The sequence below is a fragment of the Anneissia japonica genome, unplaced genomic scaffold, assembly GCF_011630105.1.
Source record: "Anneissia japonica isolate Jap-2015-1 unplaced genomic scaffold, ASM1163010v1 scaffold108273_len470852_cov203, whole genome shotgun sequence".
Taxonomy (NCBI): domain Eukaryota; kingdom Metazoa; phylum Echinodermata; class Crinoidea; order Comatulida; family Comatulidae; genus Anneissia; species Anneissia japonica.
In genome coordinates this window covers 20661-43223 of record NW_022686840.1, presented here as the reverse complement: position 1 = coordinate 43223, position 22563 = coordinate 20661, and the positions used below count along the sequence as shown (strand labels likewise).

Genomic DNA, 22563 nt, shown 5'->3' with positions numbered 1-22563 from the left:
ACGTGCCCCTACTGGAGCCTCTATAAACCGTAGGCCCAGTATACACAATTTGGCTTATTTGTACATCTTTCGAGACGAGTAGGGGATTACAGTGGTCCATATATAGACCCTGTTTTAGACAAATGAGAGAGTTTATGATTTTCCACTAAAATATAGTTGAAAGTAGAATCACTGTGCATATTCACATAGATTACTATCAATTGACCAAATCAGGTCACAATACCGCACGCGAAAACCTCGGCATTCATTTGATTAACGTGTAGGGAACAAGTTCTGTTAGTCATTCGCCTAAATTTATACTTTCTCGTGAAATCTTGAGCAAGAAAGTTATACGAGAATCAGTCATACAATTCAAACTGTTACTTAGAAGTTGAACAAAAATTAGGTTAGCTAAATATAGTAAGAGAGACGCGTGTATTATCCTCGTGAGTTTGCGTTTAGGGGTTTAGTTTGAGTTTAATAAGAAAGTAAAAGATTTTATTTTTAAGGTAACAGGCATATTTTTGTTGTTAAGATATACCTGCTCACCTCTGGTGTCAGATGGTATTAAAGCTATTGTGGTTTATTTAATTATGTGTAATTGTTTTTTGAAATGGGGATTGTACCAGTTCCTTGATTTTTAATTTAAAACATGTCAAATAATAACTTTTATAAAAATGAAAGGTTATCCATTTTAAAGTCAACAGATAAAGTTTTGACCTTTTTTTCTGGTTTATCATATTTATGTAATGTTAGTGTCTGCCCAAATTTATAAAGTACTAACTTAGACTTTGAGATTTTTGTATCGAACCTTTTTGTATTTATAGTTTTATCCATGTTAACTGCAGTAAGTCACAGTAGGAAGAAAGCATCTCTTTAGTTCTCCACTATTCCTCTATTCTATTTATATAATACATTTTTACTTTCCCATCATCTTCATTATTACCGTCATTTATTACGTCATTATCGTTATTATCAGTGATCACCATTACTGTCATTGCCTATTTTAATTGTCATCATCATGTTATTTATCAATAATATCATCATTATCTTATTTATCAACATTATATTATCATCATCATTCACTACGAATAAAACATAATAATATAAAAATAGCAAGACAGTATATCATAAAACATCATCATGATCATCGTCATCATTAGCTTCAACTTGTTCCTTGACATGCAGTGCCTGAGAATGTTCGTCTCACTTCTTTAATCCTACTGAGCTGTCTTCTATTCTGACTGCCTGTCATTAATAGTCATATCAGCTTTCACATCATCTATTTTTGCAAAAGGTTATAAATACAATAATCATGAAACGAAAGCAAAAATCTTGTAAAAATGACTTTGTTTCCAAAAAAAGGGGGGGGGGGGATTTTTATTGTTGAGAGTCTCTTTCCACAAAATCAAATAAAACAAAAACCACAAACTAATAATAGGATTTCAACTATACATAGACAAACTTGATAAACATCGTAAACCCTTCCAACCAGAGCTCTAGTTTCCAGTCTTATTATTTGTGTATGTCCATTTGCTGCCTTTCCTTAATAATGTTTGTTTGTCCATGGAGGATTTAGTTTAGACTAAAACTAATTTGTCAAAGCTCTGTGGTGTTAGTTTTGGCTTTGAAGGGCAAGTTGAAACAATGCATATTATCTCAACGTTTGATTATGGTACATGATATTAAATCATAACTCCACTAATTAATATTGTTGTTTTTATTTCCACTTTTAAACAGATGAATTATATTACCGTAATTGATTCATCATATCAGCTATGCATTCAACCTTTAGAATTGATATACAGGCATATAACTTTTTTCTGGAATAGTTTCCTTCGTACAGATAACATTATAATTCATACCACGGCCAGGGTTGAAAGCTTCCCGAAGGTGATAGCATCAACAATTCATTTTACCATCAATCTAATCGGGCTTTCTTTGTACCTCGCCATCTTAACCAGGGCTTCCATACAGTGATAGTCTTTGTTCTTATTTGCTGTTTTCTTTGATAGATGGTCATTCCACTGCCATTTATTCATATTGATTATATGGATTATATCTGCAACAATCATTTAAATTATAATTCTTTCATTTGTCCTACCAATCCCTTTTTTGCAAATCCTACAAAAAATACAATCTATGTTTCTGTCATTGCTGTCGTTATTAACCAAATGAACGTTCTTGTTTTTCAATAGGAACCAAAGTTAAAGCGTAGTAACTCCGACCCCAATCTCTCGGAGGCAGATGACATGTTGAAGCGCAAGGAAATAGCTATGACCTTTCCAGTAAGTTGACCTGGTTTATTTTAAATTCTGATTAGTCGTGATGGGTCATTAATTGATTGATTTGCTTTGTTATGTAATCTACTTATTTATCTTTGTGTTTGACTGTATAATGATTACAGGTAGGATGGTAAGACAGTACTGTAGGAGAATACTAAACCATAGTAGTATTATTTATGATACATTGTAGAGGCTCCACTGAAAACCAACGTTGCTCAATGGCACATCCTGATTTAATGTCAAGAAAGAAATAATTAAAATAAAGTTTCAGTAGAAAATTTAAAAAACAAAAACAAAATTCATAAAACAAAAATATAAATTTAACTGAATAAAACAAAATTTGTAAAGCTGAAACTAAAAAATATTGTCAGCAATTTAAAAATGAGTCATTTAATATTGTGAAAAAATGCAGTGAAAGAAGTAGCTTTATAATGATTTCATTGTTTATTGAACTGTTGTTCATACTGTAATAATATTATAATGTAGGTTGATGCTTCTGCTCCTAAAAAATATTATTTAAAAATTCTGATTCAATGAAGCTTAAGTCATATCTTGGGTATCCAATATATTCCTTCAACTAAAGCAAGACTTCTTTTGTTTTGCGAACCTGCCTATTAATTATAATAATTTTAACAAAGAATAAAACATTTGTAGCAAACCCAGAAAAAAAAAAACAGATAAAAATGAATAATTAAATAATTAATCCTCAATTAACAAGTTTGTCCTTAGTTAAAGGAATACATAGACAAGCAAAATGGCGTATTATTCATTACCACACAATTTCCACATCTTTAGATCATGGAATGACACTATCTTAACGGATAACCCAATTATTTGTCATGTTTACGGATTAGGCAAGCTGTTTTTGTAAATCAGTACGGGCCTACTGACCTCCTACATACTTAAACAGGATGCCCCAAATAAGAGCCTTTTGTTATTTTTTTGACACGTTACCCACACCTTCAACCCACTATAGAAATCACAGCTAATGTCATCTGATATTACCGTCCACTGGGTATTTAATCTTTTGCTCACAGCCTAGCGTCGTAAAAAATGCAATGGTTCGGCCAAATGTTAAAATTCACCAAGTCAAGGTCCATGATTCCTTTGATTATCATCGCGTATGCCGATCCTTTCTCTCGTTCTTTCCTTCCCCGCTGTGGAATTGTGAACCGCAGATAGTGTCACAATATCCCTGTGACAGCCTTATCGCGAGGCAGCCATGGAGGGACAGTTCTCGTGTAGCTAAAATATCAATTTCCGCTCTGTATTGCACCGTGACTAGCTTTGCCTGGCCTCGAGTACCCATAATTTTATTGGCGCCACTTTTCTTTTGCTAATGGTTATGTGCTGTGTGTGTGTCTGGTCGGAATTGTGTGCAAATCGTGTGCACACACTTGCAGACACATTAAATAAAGAATGGAAATTATACATGTTGAAGTTTTCACCAAAAAAGCCTCATACACATGTCAGAAATCTAACTTGGTGAATTTGTATTTTTTAGATTTCACTTTTTGAAATTTCTGAAGCTTTAAACTCATATTTCAGTCAATTTTTTAGTTAAATTTCCACTAACATTGTAATGTGACAGCCTTATCGCGAGGCAGCCATGGAGGGACAGTTCTCGTGTAGCTAAAATATCAATTTCCGCTCTGTATTGCACCGTGACTAGCTTTGCCTGGCCTCGAGTACCCATAATTTTATTGGCGCCACTTTTCTTTTGCTAATGGTTATGTGCTGTGTGTGTGTCTGGTCGGAATTGTGTGCAAATCGTGTGCACACACTTGCAGACACATTAAATAAAGAATGGAAATTATACATGTTGAAGTTTTCACCAAAAAAGCCTCATACACATGTCAGAAATCTAACTTGGTGAATTTGTATTTTTTAGATTTCACTTTTTGAAATTTCTGAAGCTTTAAACTCATATTTCAGTCAATTTTTTAGTTAAATTTCCACTAACATTGTAATGCGGGTAAAGCAAGTACAGGCTAGGCCAAGCCGAGTAAAGTCGAGCAGGGAAGACATGATGCTTCAGGATAATAGATGATGAGAACATATTTTTTGTCACATGTAAGAATCAAATTGGCATATTCTAAGCCTTCCATACATCAGTAAACAAGTGATTTGAATCGAGGTATCAGACTTATAAATGAAAAACACTATTATTCTACATAACATGCTTTGCGATAACAAAAAAATGAGGGTTGACGTTATTGTTTTATCACATTGGTGCATACCTTATTAATTACTGAGAGAATTCAGACTAATGCCCGGAGGAATTGAGTTACCTACCAGGACCGACAGATCAACATCATAGATGTACTGCAATACATTGAAATAATTATCGTTGATCAAAAATGAAAGTGCCATATCCAATCCCCTCTATCTGGTTTTATTCACACCCAGGTAGACTGTATGAGACTCATTCATATTTTCTGTCAACTCCTCCGTTTTACCAAATATGGCACATCTCAATCCACCAACCTGTATAATCAACCAGGACAGATATTAATTGCCAGGTTATCATGAAAATTTGTACCCACCTGTTTTATAGCTTTCAACATTCCCATGTTTCTTTGCCAGTAAGTCGACTTGTGGTTCGCTCCAGCTAAATAAGATCAAAATCGTTGTCGTTAGTAGCTCCACCACCATGATGCTATTTGGCGAGGTGTATTTTTAGCGGTGTTCTGATTTGCAATTGAGAGGGGAATTTGAAAATAAGTGTTTGTGGAGAAGATTTGCGAACATAACCATGTGGTTGTTATAACATTGTATCATGCAATGCACTTGAGGGTAGAATTGGTGATCACTGGAGGATTGATATGGTACTAGAGGGAAAGACACAGACAGGAAATAGAGTGTCTCAGTCTCATTCTGCCAAAATAACTCTTGATGTGGTCAAGTTATTTTTTGTGTTTGTGCTTTATGTGTTTTTTAAACTTTGTAATACAGTTCTCTCTCCAATTAAAGACCACTTTAAATGGTCTTTTGCAGCTTTGGTCGCTAATTGGGATAATAAATATAAAAGACATTTGTAAATATTTGGCCATAGAAAAGTGGTCTCTACTTGGAGTTGATCTTTAATTGGAGGGTCTTTAATTAGAGGGAGACCAGTATAACTTAGATATCATGTAGAATGAAAAGGTAACAGTCTATCTCCTAATATGGTATTAAAGGTCTCCCTCCAAATAAAGACCATTTTTGGGACTGGGATTTCCATGTTCTTTAGCAGCTTTGGAATAATAAAGATAAAAGACAATTGTTAATTTGGGACCAAAAAGTGGTTTTTAATTGGAGGGTGACCTATATTTTACTAATATCTTGTTAGTATAGCACTATATATGCATATTACATAAATACATATGTATGTACATATATATTACATTTATATACATACTGTATTCAAAGTACCATTAGTTATTTATATTGTTTTTGACTAAAAATTACACTCCTTGAAGCTGCTCCATAAGCTCTTCATAAGCAATTAATATTATAGAACAATATAAAGTAAATAACAGCAGCACTTTTGAGACTAACAATATAGAATTTATTCTCTAGCTCTCGTCCACACAGTGGACTTCATCAGGAAACTATAAATCAGACGGATTATCTGAGCAAAGAGTATAAAAACTGCAAGAGGTCCAATTAATTACAATTAATATTGTAACTTGCAGTGATCTTTTATTTTAGGTTTATTATGCATATTATTTAAAAAACACTATCATTGTTGTTGTTATATTGTTGTTGTTATTTTGTTGGTAATATTATTGTGTTTTATTCTTGTTGTTATGCTTTTGTTGTTGTTCAATTATTATTGTTGCTATATCATTGTTGTTGTTTTCTACCTGATAAATTTACAAACTGTGATTGACATTACTTTAGTTGCGTATCCTACACACTTCATCATCGGCTCGCAAGAGGTTTGACACACATTTCCTTGTCCTCAGTTTTACAGTTGTTGTTTAATCAGCGTTTGATCGCTTGGGCTTCCTGGAACACCTTGAGAAGTGTTTGTCGCCCTCTTGCAGTTGTCTTGATATGCATGTGTACATGTTGACTCGGTTGAATTTTCTGATAAATATCAAATATTGTTATTCTTTGATTAACTGAAATAGCAACTCTCATTTGTATTATTATTATTGTTGTTAATACTATTGTCTATCATATTATTGCTCTTATATTTTGTTTTTTTTTAATCTTCCTTCTTTACAGGGTCTCTTTCATTTGAAGAAAGGATGGCTAATAAAACAAGGTGAAAGTGAACAGGTAATACAAAAATTCTTTTTAATGATCATTAATTTGTTTGGTTATTTCATTTTTTGTTTTGTTGGCTTATTATCGAATAAAAATACACTATACATTATTTGATGATATATTCGGATTGAAATTGGAAAGATTTTTGGATGGAATCGTCGCTTTCATAATTATCGAAAACACTTGTTGCTTAACTGGTTCAAAGTTAAGAGTTTTGTTTGCAATCAGTCACTTCTAAAATCAGACAAAATTACTTTGATGACTGGCGTTGCATCAATTGTTTTTCCCAACCAGGTGTGTGAAGCAGGTACTTGGCCAATGAAATTACCAGAACACGGACTCCTTGGAGACGCCCTATGTTGATAAAAATAGACTTATCTTGAACTAAATCTTGAGGCTAGTAATTCGCCTGAGAGAGACTATTGAAAGGAAAACACTTTCACTTTAAAAACACTATTGCCCAACCCTAAGTATGGTTCCAGAAATAGACGAGAATAAAGATCTTTTCCAATTTTTTTTTTTTTTAGAATATTCAAAGAATATAATTTGGTACTTCATCTATATAAAAGTTCCATATTCTTGATTTGGAAATTTGATATTTGTATTACACTGAAATATTGCAGGTCTCCATATCATTTTTATCTTCACATCATTTTCTACTGTTGACCAATCAGCTCCTGTACTTAACTAATGAATATGCATTACTTTTCCTAATCGAAGCAGTGAAATGAATGCAGTATCCTAATGAATATTCAATATATCCTTGGATGACCAATCAGTGACATTCACTAATTTAAATATTTAGTATGTTTTACATTCCACTGCATATGACTCATAAATTAATAATAAAATTATATTAATTTACATAATTTTGTTCAGTATATTCTTGGAAATTGTAATTAGTCGAAAATTAATTCATAAATTTGGCAAGACATTCTATTTTTAACCATGAATCATAACTTATCAACTAGTAACAAAGGGTACTATATCTCAATTGTGTGTATATTTTTTAATTTAATGGACTTTCACATTTTGATTAGTTTCTGAGTGGTTACTTTGTGCATTATTTACCCACACAGATATCGGATTTTAATAAGGGTTCTCAAGAGTTTTCTTTTTCATTTCTAGAAATAAACTTATAGAAAATATAAAAAAATCATATTACATTTTCCCTTAAACATTTAAAGTCAGTCAAGATGACATTATTCTTTGCACTAATTCATTGATAATGCACAGCCAGTTAACATCTAATCATTCAACAAAATCTACAATTTTCTATTGGCACAGTAAATGGTATGTAAATTGGTATGTAAATTTAATTTCCTTTAATATAATTATAATATTAAATAATGTTTAACATTATATGAATTTTGATGGACTTTTTATCATAATATAGTTTTATAGTATTGTATAATATTAAAGTATAATATATTATAATAAGTATTTGATATTTAATTCTATGAATAAATATTCTTACACATTGAACACAATGCTGTGTCATTGCTACATAAATATGTAGCACTACATTATGATGGACATGCAATTACCGAAAGTTTCTATTTCAGTCCGACGATGTGACATGAGTTTACAGCAATCTGTTGTCGGTTTTCTGTCATTGGTCAGTTCTTCCTCTATTGTCTGACAAGTGGGTCCTCTTGCATGTCAGAATGTACAGCGCCCCCTATTGAAAACTAATACTGTTTCTGTTCCCCCAAGATGTCTCATGATTCCATTTCATATTTTATTATGGGTAGCTGTCCACCTGTAGAATGCTAAGGCCAAAGTAGCCCTCAGAGTTGTTAAAATTGAGGCTGGTATACAGCATAGGAAACCAACATCTTCCTGTCGAAACATACTATGCATTTTACTAAGGGTTGAGGCTGAAATAGGTCAAAACATGTTTTTCCTAAAGCTGGTTGGGAAAAAGAAAAACAAGTGCTGTTACTAATTACTTTGTTCCTTTTGTGACTTTTATTTTTAATTTTAATATTATAAAAATGAAACATGCATATTCTGATGTTGAATCATATTTTTCAAACAATTTTCAAATTTTGTTTAATAATATCTGAAAAAAACTTATTAAATGAGATGATAGAGTATTTATCTTAATCAACATAATCATAAAAATAAAATGAATATGGTGCTAATTGATAATGATACAATTTATGACAATGATCTATGATAATTGATAATGGCTTATGATATAATAATTATAATAATGAACTTTAATAATATATCTTCCTTTACTTAACATTGCTGATAATTTATGATAATTATACAGTTGTTTAATTAATAATGTTTTATTACCAATAAAATCAGGGTTTTTTGTAAACTAACTTTTTAAACAAGACAATATTTTATGAAAATTTAATATTTATTTTTTTAGGATTGGAGTAAGCATTGGTTTGTTTTGTGTGACAACAAGCTAACTTACTACAAAGACCAACAGGCTGAAGAGGTAGGTTGAAAGAAATTAAAAATTTAATGACATTTTAAGCTAATATCTAAGCTGTCGTTCATGAGTATGGTAGATGTCGTGAAATGATATTTAAGTTAAGTCTGTAAAACCATTTCGTATACAGTTTTAATAATAATAATAATAATAATGGTCGACTTATAGAGTGCATATTATAGAGACCTTTATGCGCTTAACATAAATAAGAATACAAATAAAATGATACTTAACTAATCCTACTTCTTAAACTAAGCATGGTTTGGCCGTTGGCTCCAAGGAGTTCATCCGCCCTTTGTTCAGCTATTTTTCTTATTGCTGCTGGCTGACCATTCACCCTTCCATCCAAAAGCCGCTAAGGTTGTAGATGGGGCTGCCAGTTAGTCGCCGGCAATTCGAGAGGATGCATTTTGACGTCATACCCAGGACATCTTAACTACAATTAACACTAATCTTAACTACCAAAATGTAACTTAAACTTTCCATTGCTAGTTTTCATGAAATAATATCCAATATGAACACTTGGTACATTGTTAGGAACATTTTTTTCTCTCTTTTGTGGTGAAGCCACAACCTTTATTTTTCAATCAACATGATTCAAAACATTGTATACCATAATAACACTTTTATTGAATTTATGACATACCGAAATACATATTAAAATAGTTTGGTCTATTACTTTTATGTTTTCTGTAGACAATTGTTTAACAAATGTTGGGACCATTTAACAAACAAAAATAATGCCCTAAAACCTTAATTCTCACATTAACCAGATGATCAAAAATCAAAAGCTTTTAAATGCAGTTAAAGGTATTCAGGTGAACTGATTTATTCTATGAGTCACCTATGTAATCTATTTTGATAGTTGTGATAAGGCAGCTGTATAAGTGCGTTCGTATAAACCACAAGATTGCGCTTTGAATCAAAATGCGTTTGGAATATGATAAGAAATAAAATACTATTGTGATGTATTGAGTTGGATCTTATGTTTGACCAGACTTCTTTAAACAATGATCATACTTTTTGAAACAATCTATGTATAATCAAATTGAACTGTGGTGAGAAACAATACAAAGGTATACACACTTTTTATTAATGGTGCTCAGAAAATAATTTTGAAAGTGTCCCTTTACTTTGTGACTGGATTTGCTGTACAGTATGAAACATTTTTTGTGAATTTGATAAATTAGTTGTTTAGTTGACTCAGAAAAGAGCAGTTTGATCTCTCTTTATTATCTTGCTGAATTTGGTACGAATCACAAGACAACCACAAGATAGCTAACTGCCTTTAATTAGCTTTGGCAATTAAACTTCAGACTAATATATACCAAATATAGGGCTAAAAAAAATTTTAGGTTTTTATTTATATTTCATTTACTGATGCAAGTAATATTTAGAACATAATGGTGATTGGGTCATTGACAAACTTGTGTTTTTTTGTGATATAAAAAAAATGGATGTTTAGATTATCAAAGATTTGTGGGATTACTGAAAAGATTAATTGCGATCAGTTGCGATTACTAGAGATTTGTTGTTTTACTAAGAAGATTAGTTTTCGTCAGTTGGCTACAGTCAGCACGGGATATCTAATTTTGAGTACTCTCATTCTGATGAAAGAAAGAACTAATAATAGTGATGTATAATTCTTAATTGCCCGAGGTACTGGCTTAAATATGTATCTTGGCATTGGCGGAAACCTTTGTCAAATTAAATCTTGTATCGTCAAGTCAATCTGTCCCACGCGAGCCTCGCGTACATTCAGATCATACACGTCTTTTCTACGCAAACTGCCTGGTACAGTTGTGCACCCAATTTCGTTTACTCGTTCTCTTTTCCAATGTCATTCTCAACTTTGTCGCCCTATTTGTTTTCTTGTTGCAACATCTCTTTTTAATCAGCTTAGCGATCCATTTGAGGGAACATAGGATATTAGGAATCAATCCTTAAAACCGCATTAGCACTCAATGTCGACAGGTTGGGTTATACTTGTCACAATCGTCCAATTCCCCTGTCGAAGGTGCGAGCTCGATTTGGTCGCAAATCTATTTTCACTTCGCCTCATCCTCCGTAAATTTAGAACCTCATCTAAGTTTAACTTTCATTTTGACAATGCAAGCCTGTTAAAAGAAACAAGAACAACGAAAATACACGGACTCTTTGACTCATCGTTATCCTAGCCTGACTCCAGTAGAGGTGCTATAAGCTTTAAACTACCACAAAAATGAGATGTTGAGAGTGATTCCACCCAGACCTCACTGTTAACACATAGGATATCATAGTCTGTACCTTACAGTGGACCTGGTCTTGTTTGTGGTCAGTGAATCATACTTTGTTGGGGTTTGCCGTCGTCAAGCCTAGGTAGGTTGTTGATTTTAAGTAGGTTAGAGCTGAGGTATGTTATTCACTTCTTATGTTGCTGCCTATACGTTTGCTAGCTTCCGATCTAACTGTATTATTTCAATTACTGTACATGCATATTTGAACCATGGTGGAATTAGTTTAGAGTTAAACAGCGTTGACAGATTTTTAATCTATTGGTTGATTGTTTTTGATGATTTAGTTTGATTTTACTGTATTAGGATAGCTTAATAGTGGTCAAGTCGGTTCTAACCGTGTACAGTATATCGATTAAATTTTATCTACCATTTTGAGGTATTATTATGCATTCTTCATCAGATGAGTAAATAAGGATAAACAAATACCAATAGGAATGTAATTAGTCAAACTGCAGCTTGGTGGTTAAGATGATGTTAGAATGAACTTTCAAAACAAGACAAAAATTGACATTAGTTTCATTCCAAAATTCTATTGATTTTATAAGTTTTACATTGAATTTTCTTTTGACATTTTTATGTGTTGTTTCCTTTCTATTTTCATGGTTTGTTTGTAACTGTACCCTTTGGAAAACCAGTACGCAAGTACTCAAAGTGCCTGCAGTCTAAAGAAAGAATAATAAATAAATCAATCAATACCAATCCCACGGTTCTGGGATAAATTCCTGTCGGTAACAGGATTTTTTCCTACCACCAAAACATCTCTAGTCCCAAACTCTGATATTTGTGCTTTTAGAGTGCAAATTTTCTTCTTTTGGCAAATCTCTTGATCCATGTGCAAATTGACCCAGTCTATTGACCCTTCGACTATCTCCCCTCCCCTTATAAAGCAAGCTCTCAAAATGTAGGCCAAAATTAACTCACCTTTTCAGTCTATCCGTACAGTACCTTGTAAAACTATTTATTGTAACTTATAGTATAATGTTTGTCAATACATAATGGCCATTAATGGCACATTGAAGCATTGAATTGAATAAAATAATGATACAGTATGTTTAAATGTTTTTCAAAGCTGATGTAAATTTTTCCTAAAGTTATACCAGATGAATTTCTTCCAAGATAGAAAAAAAAAAATGTTCTCCAAATATAATTAATTTGTTAATGTACTTCATGATAACTTTAATGTTTTGCAATTATAGTATGTATTTAGATTTCTTTATTAGTTCACATTGGCAGTATAGGATACACTAAAGTGCCACCTTAATATTACATTTAAAAATTTGGGGGGAAAAAGAAAAAAAGTAAAATATGAAAGACAATAAATATGAGAGACAATATAATATGAAAAATATTCAGTATAGAGGCAATATTTATGTAAAAGATGTATAATAATAATAATAACTTTATTTAATATAGTGCAAACAATATTCAATTAAAATGATCACAGGCGCTGTACAGAATTTAAAAAAATATAAATTTACAAAAAATCAATACTCAATATGTAATATACATTAAAAGTTGAAAGTAAGTATATAAAGTATATTTACTACAGGCCCGTAGCGTGTGGGTGGGGGTTAAGGGAGTTACGACGAACCGGCCAAAAAACTGGAGAAGGTCTGCATTTAAAAACGAAAAATTGATATTCGTAGATATATTTAAAATGTTGCTCCAGAGTATTGGAGATCATACAAGTCAAAGGGGCCACCCACAAATTAGGTCACGTTATGGGCCTGTACTACAGGTAGACAGTGTTAATTGCTTTTGTAAACTTGGATCCATCAGTTTAGCATTTACTGCTTCTTAGTCTTCACCATAATATCTGAGTACTTGGTATCATACACCCTTTTGATAGATTTTGGAATGTTCAGTTCTGTGCACCAATAAGTCAGTCTGATTTGTTGTAAATGAGTTATGTTCACATTTTTATGCTCAGCTCATGTACTTTGCCACTTTCTTTTTTATCAACACTCTAGGATTCTTTTTAAGTATATTATAAAACTTTTTTCTTGTATGTTGTGAGTACGACAGATACCACGATCTGTATATTTAAGTCTTACTGTTTACATAAAACTATATATTTTGGCTATGGGTGATCACTTATATATAGTCTATTCTAAAGACAACCAAAAAAATCTAAGCATTTTAATTTCAAATTTGTGAAAGAGAAGATTAAAAAATGTCTTAATTATATTTATTCATATTGTTTTTATCAGGAATCTAGTTTGAGCGGTGTTATTGAGCTTGCAAACTGCATTGAGGCCTGCTCAACGACTGTGAGTCGCAATTATGGTTTTGAAATACAAGTGAGTAGAAATTTTACAAATCATTAAAGCAATGTTGATATTCCAACTAAATTGATTAAAAAAATGTTGCCTCCAAATTCTAGATTTTAGAAGTATTTTTTATTTTCTTCTTTTTTTTACCTGCAGACTGAGAACTATAGTATCATATTAGCAGCTATGACTAGTGGAATTAAAAACAACTGGGTGCAAGCAATTAATAAGGCAATTGCAACTGCGAGAAGTGAGGCCGAAACATCAAGTAGTCCAATTCAAAGTAAAGTAACGATGGATGAAGTTGCAACACCGAACCAGATTGATGCGGTAGACAACGCAAACGTGAAGAAACCGGTTGCTCCGATGTTGGAGATACGGGATGCGAATCAGCAACCATCAAGGAAATTTGTTCCTGATATAGATTTTATGCTCGGTACAAGACCTTTGCAGAATCTAGACGATGATGATGCAGATACACTTGATGATGTGAGCCAAATAGAATCAGATATCGAAAAAATGGTTCCAGAAACAAGCACACCTATTACCGTCACTACCACGGAAGCAACGCCACCGGAAGAACCAAATATCCAAGAAGTATCCAAGTCTGTTTCAGACTTACCGAAAAAGTCTCGAGGTGAACGTAAGCATAAGCGACCTCGTGTAAGACCAAAGACAGAAGACCAAATGAAGAGAGATATTGAAAAGAGTATGAAAATTGTCAAAGAGGGTGGAATTTTGAGATCAAAAAGCAGCAGTAGCATTGATGCTGGACAGAGGCCAAAGGAAAGCAAGAGGGTTCAGATCAAAAAGGCTGTTGAATACACTGCATCAGACACAACGCCGCAAGAGGATTACATAACTTTCAAGACTCAACCAGAAGAACTGTTAACATCCAAAGATTGTAAAACCACTCATGTTTCCCCAGATAACAGTGCAGTTTATGAACTTCTTGAAACAGAGGTAAGATATTTTAAAATTACTTCACTTTAATCTCTTCTTTATGCACTTCTCTTTAATTCTGTTTATACTACAAACGAATGTAAAAATCAAGGGTAATGTAGCTTTATAATATGTAAGAGCTGCAGAAATGCCAGCAGCATTTGAAAAATCTAGCACTAACGTGGTTGTAAATTTTTTAATTAAAAGAAAAATGCAGGCATCCGAAACAGTTCATGCTATTATTGAAAATAATGTAAACTTAATATAAATTTTTTAAAAACTCAACTAACCTTCATAAGTATTGCAAAGATTACCAAAACTACACAGAAATACCAGCTGCATTTGATAATCCTAGCATTACCTGGTTTTAAGATAATTTTTTTTTTATTTAAAGAAAAATTCAGGCATTCAAAACAGTTTATGCTATTAGTGAGAATAATGTAAACTTAAAATATAAAATTGTAAAAACTCTCATCTAACTTTAAAGTATTGTCGAAGATTATCAAAACTTAACTTTCTGTAAACAGTTAAATAAATTATATTGTACTACAAAGAAGGTGCTTCAAGATGTTCACAATGTTTCATATAGCTGTTTGAATGTCTTTATTTATTTAATTAAATTAATTTTAATTAATTTAATTAAATTAATTTTAATTAATTAATTAATTTTAATTAATTTTAAATTAATTTTAAATTAATTTTAAATTAATTTTTAATTAAATTTTAATTAATTTAATTTAATTAATTTTAATTAATTTGACCAGATCCTACTTCTAAAATTGACTTGTTTGTTGTCTATTTTTCCACATGCTGCACAGATTAGCATAGCATTTTGCTAGCCACTCACCACATATAATTCACAGTAAAGATAATACCATTAATAAACCACAGTCTTTCATGGACATATTAAGATCAACAAAGCTCAAATAAATGTGATTTACTTCATGTATTTCTTGCATTCGTAATCGGTCAAGTGTAAATGTTACTTGTTAAATCCTGAATGTATGTATAACTTAATGCAATTTGTAAGATTTCCACAAAGTAAATGAATTCTGACATTTATAAAAGCATTTTTGTGTAGAGATGAAAACACTGACACAGATATCTTACAAGATTTTGACAAAATACACTTGAGCTTAGACTTAGATTTTTTTTTTTTTCATCTGAATGTTTCTTATTCTGTATTTAATATTTTGGACCACGATGAAACTAAATTTGCCAGTTGGTACTTTATTGTGCTGATTATCCTCGCATACTACTATTTTTGTATTAAGAATAAAGAAATAAAATAAATAAAATTCTTTTAAAAAATATTTTCCACAATGAAGTGTTTGTTAATCAATTAATTTTGTTATTTTACATATATTAGGTTGAATCCTTAAAAGAGCAGCTAACGTCGACAAGAGTTAAACTGGAGAGCTCAAACCAGCACAATATCGAGCTGAATGCTAAAATAGACCGTTTGAAGCGAGAACACCAAAATGAAATGTCAGAGGTCATGACTGGACAATCTGCATATGAGGCTCAGGTAAGCAAGTGCAGACGTAGCTCCTGGTGGTATATCTAGTGATATTGAAACAAGAATATTATTGAGAATATAATTTGGGTTAATTTCTACTGGAAATTATTTTAAAGAAGGTTTCTGATGTGAGCCTTGTGGCAGTTTCCTGATGCTATCACACTTGAGTTTCATTTATTTATTTTTTTGTTATATTATTTGGTAATGATAATATGAATTATTTGTTTGTTTTAGGACTATATTGGTACTGGATATTATAACTACAGTAATTAGTATAGCTAATTGTTTGTATTCTATCTTTCAGCTGGAGAAATTAAGGCAGAAAAAGAACATTTTGGAAGAAGAAAAACAGCGTATGATTGAAGATTTAAAACAGAAAGAAGTTGACAAAATCAATCTACAAGAATCAAATGAAGCAAACAGATTGTATACTCAAGAGTTCGAGACTTTACAAAACCGATGTTCTCTACTTGCTTCTGAGCTTGAAAAATGTAAAGAAGAACTAAACAAAAAGAGTATGACTATGAAGTTAGAACGCGAGAAAGTAACAGATATGATTGAAAAACTTAATGATAGAATCGATGGATTGGAAGAGGAAGTAGGAGATAAGAAAGTTCTCTTACAGGAAGCAGAATCACAGGCAACAATCAAAGCTAAACAAGTCAGAGAACTAGAAACACTCTTAAGACAAAGTAAATCTGGAAAACTGATTGAAGATCTTATGGCAGAATTAACTGACACTCGCAGCAGACTAGAAGAAAGTGAAACAGTTGTAATTCAAAATGATGAACGTTTTGAGAAACGGTACTTAAGATTGAAGGAAAAAATGCGAGCAGAAAACGATGCCTTGAAAAATCAACTTCAGCTGGCAGAGGAAAAATTGAAAATGTCATCAGATGATGATGATATGATTCATCTGGTAACCCATAAGGAGGTTGTAGCTTGTTTGAAAAATGAACTTGAATTAACTGATTCTGCAAAATTAAGTTTGCAACAGAAATGCGCAGATCTCCAAAATGAACTTGCTCAGATTGTTTTAAAAGGTCAGGGTGAACTTGCATCTGTACAGAGTAGTGACTCTGCCATGCGATTGGAAGAGGATTTAGAAGAAACTAGAGGGCAGTTAAAATTTCTGAAAGAAGCTCTTGAAAATGAAAAGACCAGTGGTGCTAATCTATCTGTGGAATTAGAAAACGAAAGAAAAGGCAAGGCAGAACTTTTGAAAGAGTTCGAAGAATTGAGTGAAAAACTAAAGCAACAAGAGACGAAAGTACAAACCATAATGAGACAGAGTGAAGTAAGCCATGAGGATCAAAATAAGAAAACTGAAGCAATACTGCAAAAAGAGGAAAGTGAATTGTTTAATAGCCAACAACTTGTCAATGAAAGTGAATTTGAAAACATGCGAGCACAATTGGACCAAAGTAAAGAAGAAATACAAAAAATGATGGAACTTATTGTTGAAAATGGAAAAGAAAAAGAGATATTTGTTGAGAAATTGAATTTGAAAGACAAAGAATTACAGCAATTGCAGAAAGTGTGTGAGAAGATTCAGGCAGAACTTGACCATGAGGAAAAGAATAATGGTGCATTTGAAACAAAGGTTGCATCATTGAAAACTGAAATTGACAGTCATGAGCAAAAACATGAGGCACAATCAGTAAAATTTCATGAAGAGTTACAACAAAAAGATATTGAAATACTGCAAGCAAATATTGAGTGTGAGGATATGCAAAAGAAGTGGAATGTTATGAAAGAAGCAGCCGATTTAAACATCAAGAAGGTGAAAGAGCTTGAAATGCAGGCTATGCAACAGATGGAAAACATGCAAGTGTTGCAGGAACGAGCTAAAGTGAGAGCAGAACGAGGTGATAGAGATAACAAAAAGTTGAGAGCAGAGCTTAAAGAGGCACAAGATAGTTTTGATGAACTTGAATTGAAACACATTCAGACTAAAGAGGATTTCAAAAAATTAGAAAAGAGTCAAGCAGAGCAGATTCTTCTGATGGGTTCCCGCATTAAAGATTTGACAACCAAATTAGCTGCAGCTGAACGCAAGGTGAGAGATGCTAATCGTAAAATAGCATTAGAGCAAAAATCTAAATTATCAAAAAGTAGACCAGGTAGTCGTGAACTTGAAATTAGACTTAAGGATTTGGAGACACAGCTGGAGGATGTAGAAATGGAGTTGGAGGTGCAGGAAAAAGATTCAGCTTCATTGGAGGGTAAAATTAAAAGGGTTTCAGATTCATTGAAGAACAAGCAAGGAGAAAGTGAGCTAGTTTCATCATCTTCTTTAGATGAAGAGACATCTGAAGAGCCAGAGAGTTCTGTTCAGGATTTCAATGGCAGTGTGAGCAGTCCACCATATAACTCTGGCTTTGTTGGCTTCAAACTTAATGAATCAGAAGAGAAACTAAAAGAGGTGACAAGAAAGCTTGTGGATCTTACAGCAAGAGAGTTAGATAATCGTAAGTCTTACCAGGCCAAGTGTGCTTCAGAGCGAGTCCTGAAGCAAGAAATTGTCGATTTAAAAAGCAGACTTGAGTCCATGTGTAACGAAATTGATCAGGTACAGGAAAACAGTGTAACACTAATAAATGATGTAGAAAGTCTGTTGAAAGATATTCATATCCATGTGTCTGTGACTTACTCCAAAGTCCTTCAACTTGATGCTAACCAACTGGTTGCATGTGGTGCAGATCCAGAAATTCTGAATCCTCCATTTGACAGCACTAACATCAAAGTAGATTATATAGCTATTGTCACAACCATGCTAACAGGTGTCCTTGGTGCTTTAGACAGTTCACGTAACACTGTTAACAAATTGCAAAAACAACTACATGAAAAATCCCTACGCACAAGTTCCTTAGCACATTTAATGATCCCCAATGGCTTGCCATTAGATTATACTTCAGATAGCTCTTTTAGCAGCTGCATGAGTGCTCCAGTCCAAGACCAACCAGTAGAAGAGCAAGTGTCCGAACACAATTGTGAAGATGTGCCACTAAATTTACAAACTCTTAATACTTTTGCGCATCAAATTTCTTCTGAAGTAATGGCTGAATGTGGGAAGGAATTTTCTGATCATGAAGCAAATTGGCATGAATATGTACAAATGCAGTTGTGTCTAAAAGAGGTTAATAATGTCAATAAACATCTATTGCAATTAAAAGCCTGGCTAGAACAGGAATTAGTAGGTAATCGCTACACTAATAAACCATCTTCTAGTATTTCCAGTGATATCAATGATCTGTTGTCCAGTAGAGCAAGCATTGAAGCTGAAGCAGCCCTTGTTAGAACTCCTGCACAAACCAAGGTAAACTCCTTCCATGGAGCTAAGCATAGGCAAACTAAAAGATTAGGTCATAGACAAAAAGGTATGAAATTTTACCAGAGGAAAGACAGTTCAAGCATGGTTGGAAAGTCAAATGCTAAGATCCACTCATTTGCTAATTCTGTAGCTCACCATGCTGTTAGGGATGCAGAGATGACATACTATATGTCCACTAACCACAAAAGTAGAACTGTTCAAATTGACTGCAAAAATGATGAGATCAGAAAGAAACTATATAATGCACACCAGGAGTTTACTGCCTTAAACACTGACCTACAAGAAATGGTTGCTAGTTACAAGACCTCTAGATTGAAATTGCTTGGAAAACTTATGGCTGAAGAGGTTTACCTTCGACAGAATGGAAACACAAATGGGAAGAACCGTGGGGAAGATGACTTGGGTCTTGATAGTAATAGGATTGTTGACAGACACTTTGAAGTGTTAAGCACTGGGGGTATGAGCACGTCCCTACAGGATGTATCTCCGGTAGTTAGTTCAATTTTAGAATGTATTTGTTTACAAGATGCAAGACACCAAGCCATGAATCATCTCTATCAGGGTATGGTTCTTGCTGAAGTTCAGCAGGTTCTACAAACAATAAAATCCAAATATCAAGCTGAAATTGAGACTGAGAGCGGCAGCTGTCAAAAGTTGTTGAAAAAGCAATTGAACTCGGCTCAAAAACGCTACCATGACATTGAAGCACATGTTAACAAAGAAATGGCACTGGCTTCAGAGGAACTGAAGCAGCAATTTTATCTAGCTTTGGCAGAGATAGATTCTAGTTATAGGAATGCTGGTTATGTCGGTCTTTCTGATGAAACTTACATTGGAATCCAGCATATATTGGAGGTGTTAGTTTACCAGGCTGTAATTAAGGGTGTAGCTTACTACCTAAATAGCCATATTACCACCATGGTTCCACCATTAATTGAGAAGGAAGAACGAAAGTGTGATGAAAATGGAATTGACGAAAAATGGTTGGAAAATAGTGAGGCAGCTGTCCAAGTTTCCAGCATTCAAGAGTTTGCTGAGCAGTTAGCAGAGCGTGCAATTATCCAAGCAGAGTCAATTTACATTGCCAGGCAAGTTGAAGCTGATCATGAGAAGATGCAGATTGAACGTCTGGCAGGGGTCATGGAGAGCATTGCTGCTGAGCATGCTCAGAACATCACAAGTGTTCGTTTGCGATATGAAAAGATGTCAAAGGATCAAAGAGACTTGCACATTAAAGAGATGTCAGAGCTGCAGAGTAACTACACTATGGCCAGAAATGAGATTGCCGATTTGTCCAAGCAACTGGAAAGTCTGAACAAACAGCTTGAGATGGAAGAATGTGATACCGCAGACAAACGACATAGTCTTCAACTGGAGCTGGAGAACCTAAAGCAAGAGTTAATTTCCAAACAGCAAATGCTTCAGAAAAAAGTTCAAGAGCAGTGTCGACAACAAGAACTAGTTGACTACTTAAAGACATGCTTCCATGAACAGATGGTCCGACTTGAGAAATGCATTTCTCGGGAGAAGCATCGAGTGAGGTTGAAAAATTGGCAGCAGGAATCTGAGAAGCTTGCAAGGAACGTAAACCTAAAAGAGAGCACAGATAGCTTAAGTGTGGACTTGGAGACCTCAAATAATGAGGTAAGGAGTCTCGATGTTCCTGCACAAGAAACGCTGCATGGTTTGCTCATCTGCCTGTCTGTAATCTTGTGTTGCCTGGCATGTCAATTTGATGTCATTCTTTCAACTTGCTGTTATAATTTTTTTAAGTTTAATCTTGATCCTTAATTTGTTTTTATATCAAATTTGTTTTTGCACTCATTAATTAAAACATAAACTAATATCACACCAGTATTCTGTGTAACAGTGATTATTGTTTTAATTCACATGTGGATATAATTTTGTTTTTTTATGTCATTAAAATGAAATTGAGTATTGCAAACACTTGATCAAAATATTTCATCTAAATTGATTAGATTTAGCAGTGAGGTCATTTTGTTTTTGTTGTGGTAGTAAAAAAAAATACACATATTTTCCTAACAGGATTTCTCTATTTTCTATCACAGGTAGAATCTCAAGATTGTATTTTTGGGGTTTTTTTTATACACATGATATAATATTTAAAATGTTAGGTTTTATTATTTATCTTATTTATACTTCCACCTACCATACCATAGGTAATATTTACAAAATATTGTTTACATCTATTTATTTAATCATACATTAGGTTAATTTATGCATCACATTTTTTATGTTACTATCATTTATGTTGTTTTATAAAAGTGTGTTGATCTTGTAAAGTACTGTGATTGTGACCAATATGGATTTTATCAGCAATGAAAAATTAGGGCAAACAAGCAAAAATCTCTCTAAAAAAAACTATCCTACTTTCCACATATTCATCACATGTTTTTACTGCTGTATTACCAATTGTCTCCTCGAAATCATCTGGTGATAAGTATCACATTCTGCAGCAAAATAATATAGTGAGATGTGTTGAAAAAACTCATTTAACCAGATATTCCAGAAGTGGCTTCTTCCAACTTTAAACTCCTGAAGTTGAGAAAGTTAATGAGTAGGTGTTCTATTTGCTGATACAATCTGTTACAGATTGCTGCATGTTATGTATTGAACAAGTAGCATGTTGTAAAAAAAAAAACAGTGGTCATTTTTTAGGTATACAAATCACTAGCCAGTGAATTTAATGTAAAGTCATTCGAACACCACATTAATATGCAAGTAATATTTTGTCTCAAATTTAAAATGAGTACTGTATTTTAATATTTTCTTTTAACAGTGCATGAAATGTATCGTGAAGAATAATGTGATTAATAATGTGTTGTTCTTTCCTTTTGTATTTACATGTTCATGATATACAATATATATATTTGTATGTGGGTTTATGCATTATTTAATGGATACTTAAAACAACTAATTACTTTATTTAATTTATGGTAAGTATATGTACTTAACAATTTGTATTTTTAATAATAATAGCTCATTTGGTTCATATGGTAATGTTGCATTAAAATTTCAATTTGTGTAGTTATAAATTTATGGGTAGATTAGGAAAAATCTAAAAAAAAAAAAAAAGAAATATTATGACATCTTTAATATGAATATATCATTAAGAACTTGATTTAAATATGTCAATGTAATAATTATCTAAAACTAATTTGATTGTTTTAAAGGAATATTGGATGTATGCATAAACAAAAGCTTGCAGATGTAGTGGAAATTATAGAA

At 32.8% G+C, this 22563-nt stretch overlaps 1 protein-coding gene across 5 annotated transcripts in view; it reads left to right on the top strand.

Annotated features, from left to right (window-relative positions):
- LOC117117476 (myosin-11-like) overlaps window positions 1-22563 on the top strand; it is a 63401-nt gene that overhangs the window by 30314 nt on the left and 10524 nt on the right. For 4 of the 5 annotated variants that reach the window (XM_033261790.1, XM_033261783.1, XM_033261803.1 and 1 more), the window contains 7 exons: window positions 2178-2267; window positions 6480-6533; window positions 8908-8979; window positions 13460-13549; window positions 13676-14482; window positions 15831-15989; window positions 16285-18552. In XM_033261790.1, coding sequence (XP_033117681.1) covers window positions 2178-2267; window positions 6480-6533; window positions 8908-8979; window positions 13460-13549; window positions 13676-14482; window positions 15831-15989; window positions 16285-18552 — 3540 coding nt within the window. The remainder of the gene's footprint in view (window positions 1-2177; window positions 2268-6479; window positions 6534-8907; window positions 8980-13459; window positions 13550-13675; window positions 14483-15830; window positions 15990-16284; window positions 18553-22563) is intronic. The other variant, XM_033261797.1, reaches the window with a different exon arrangement.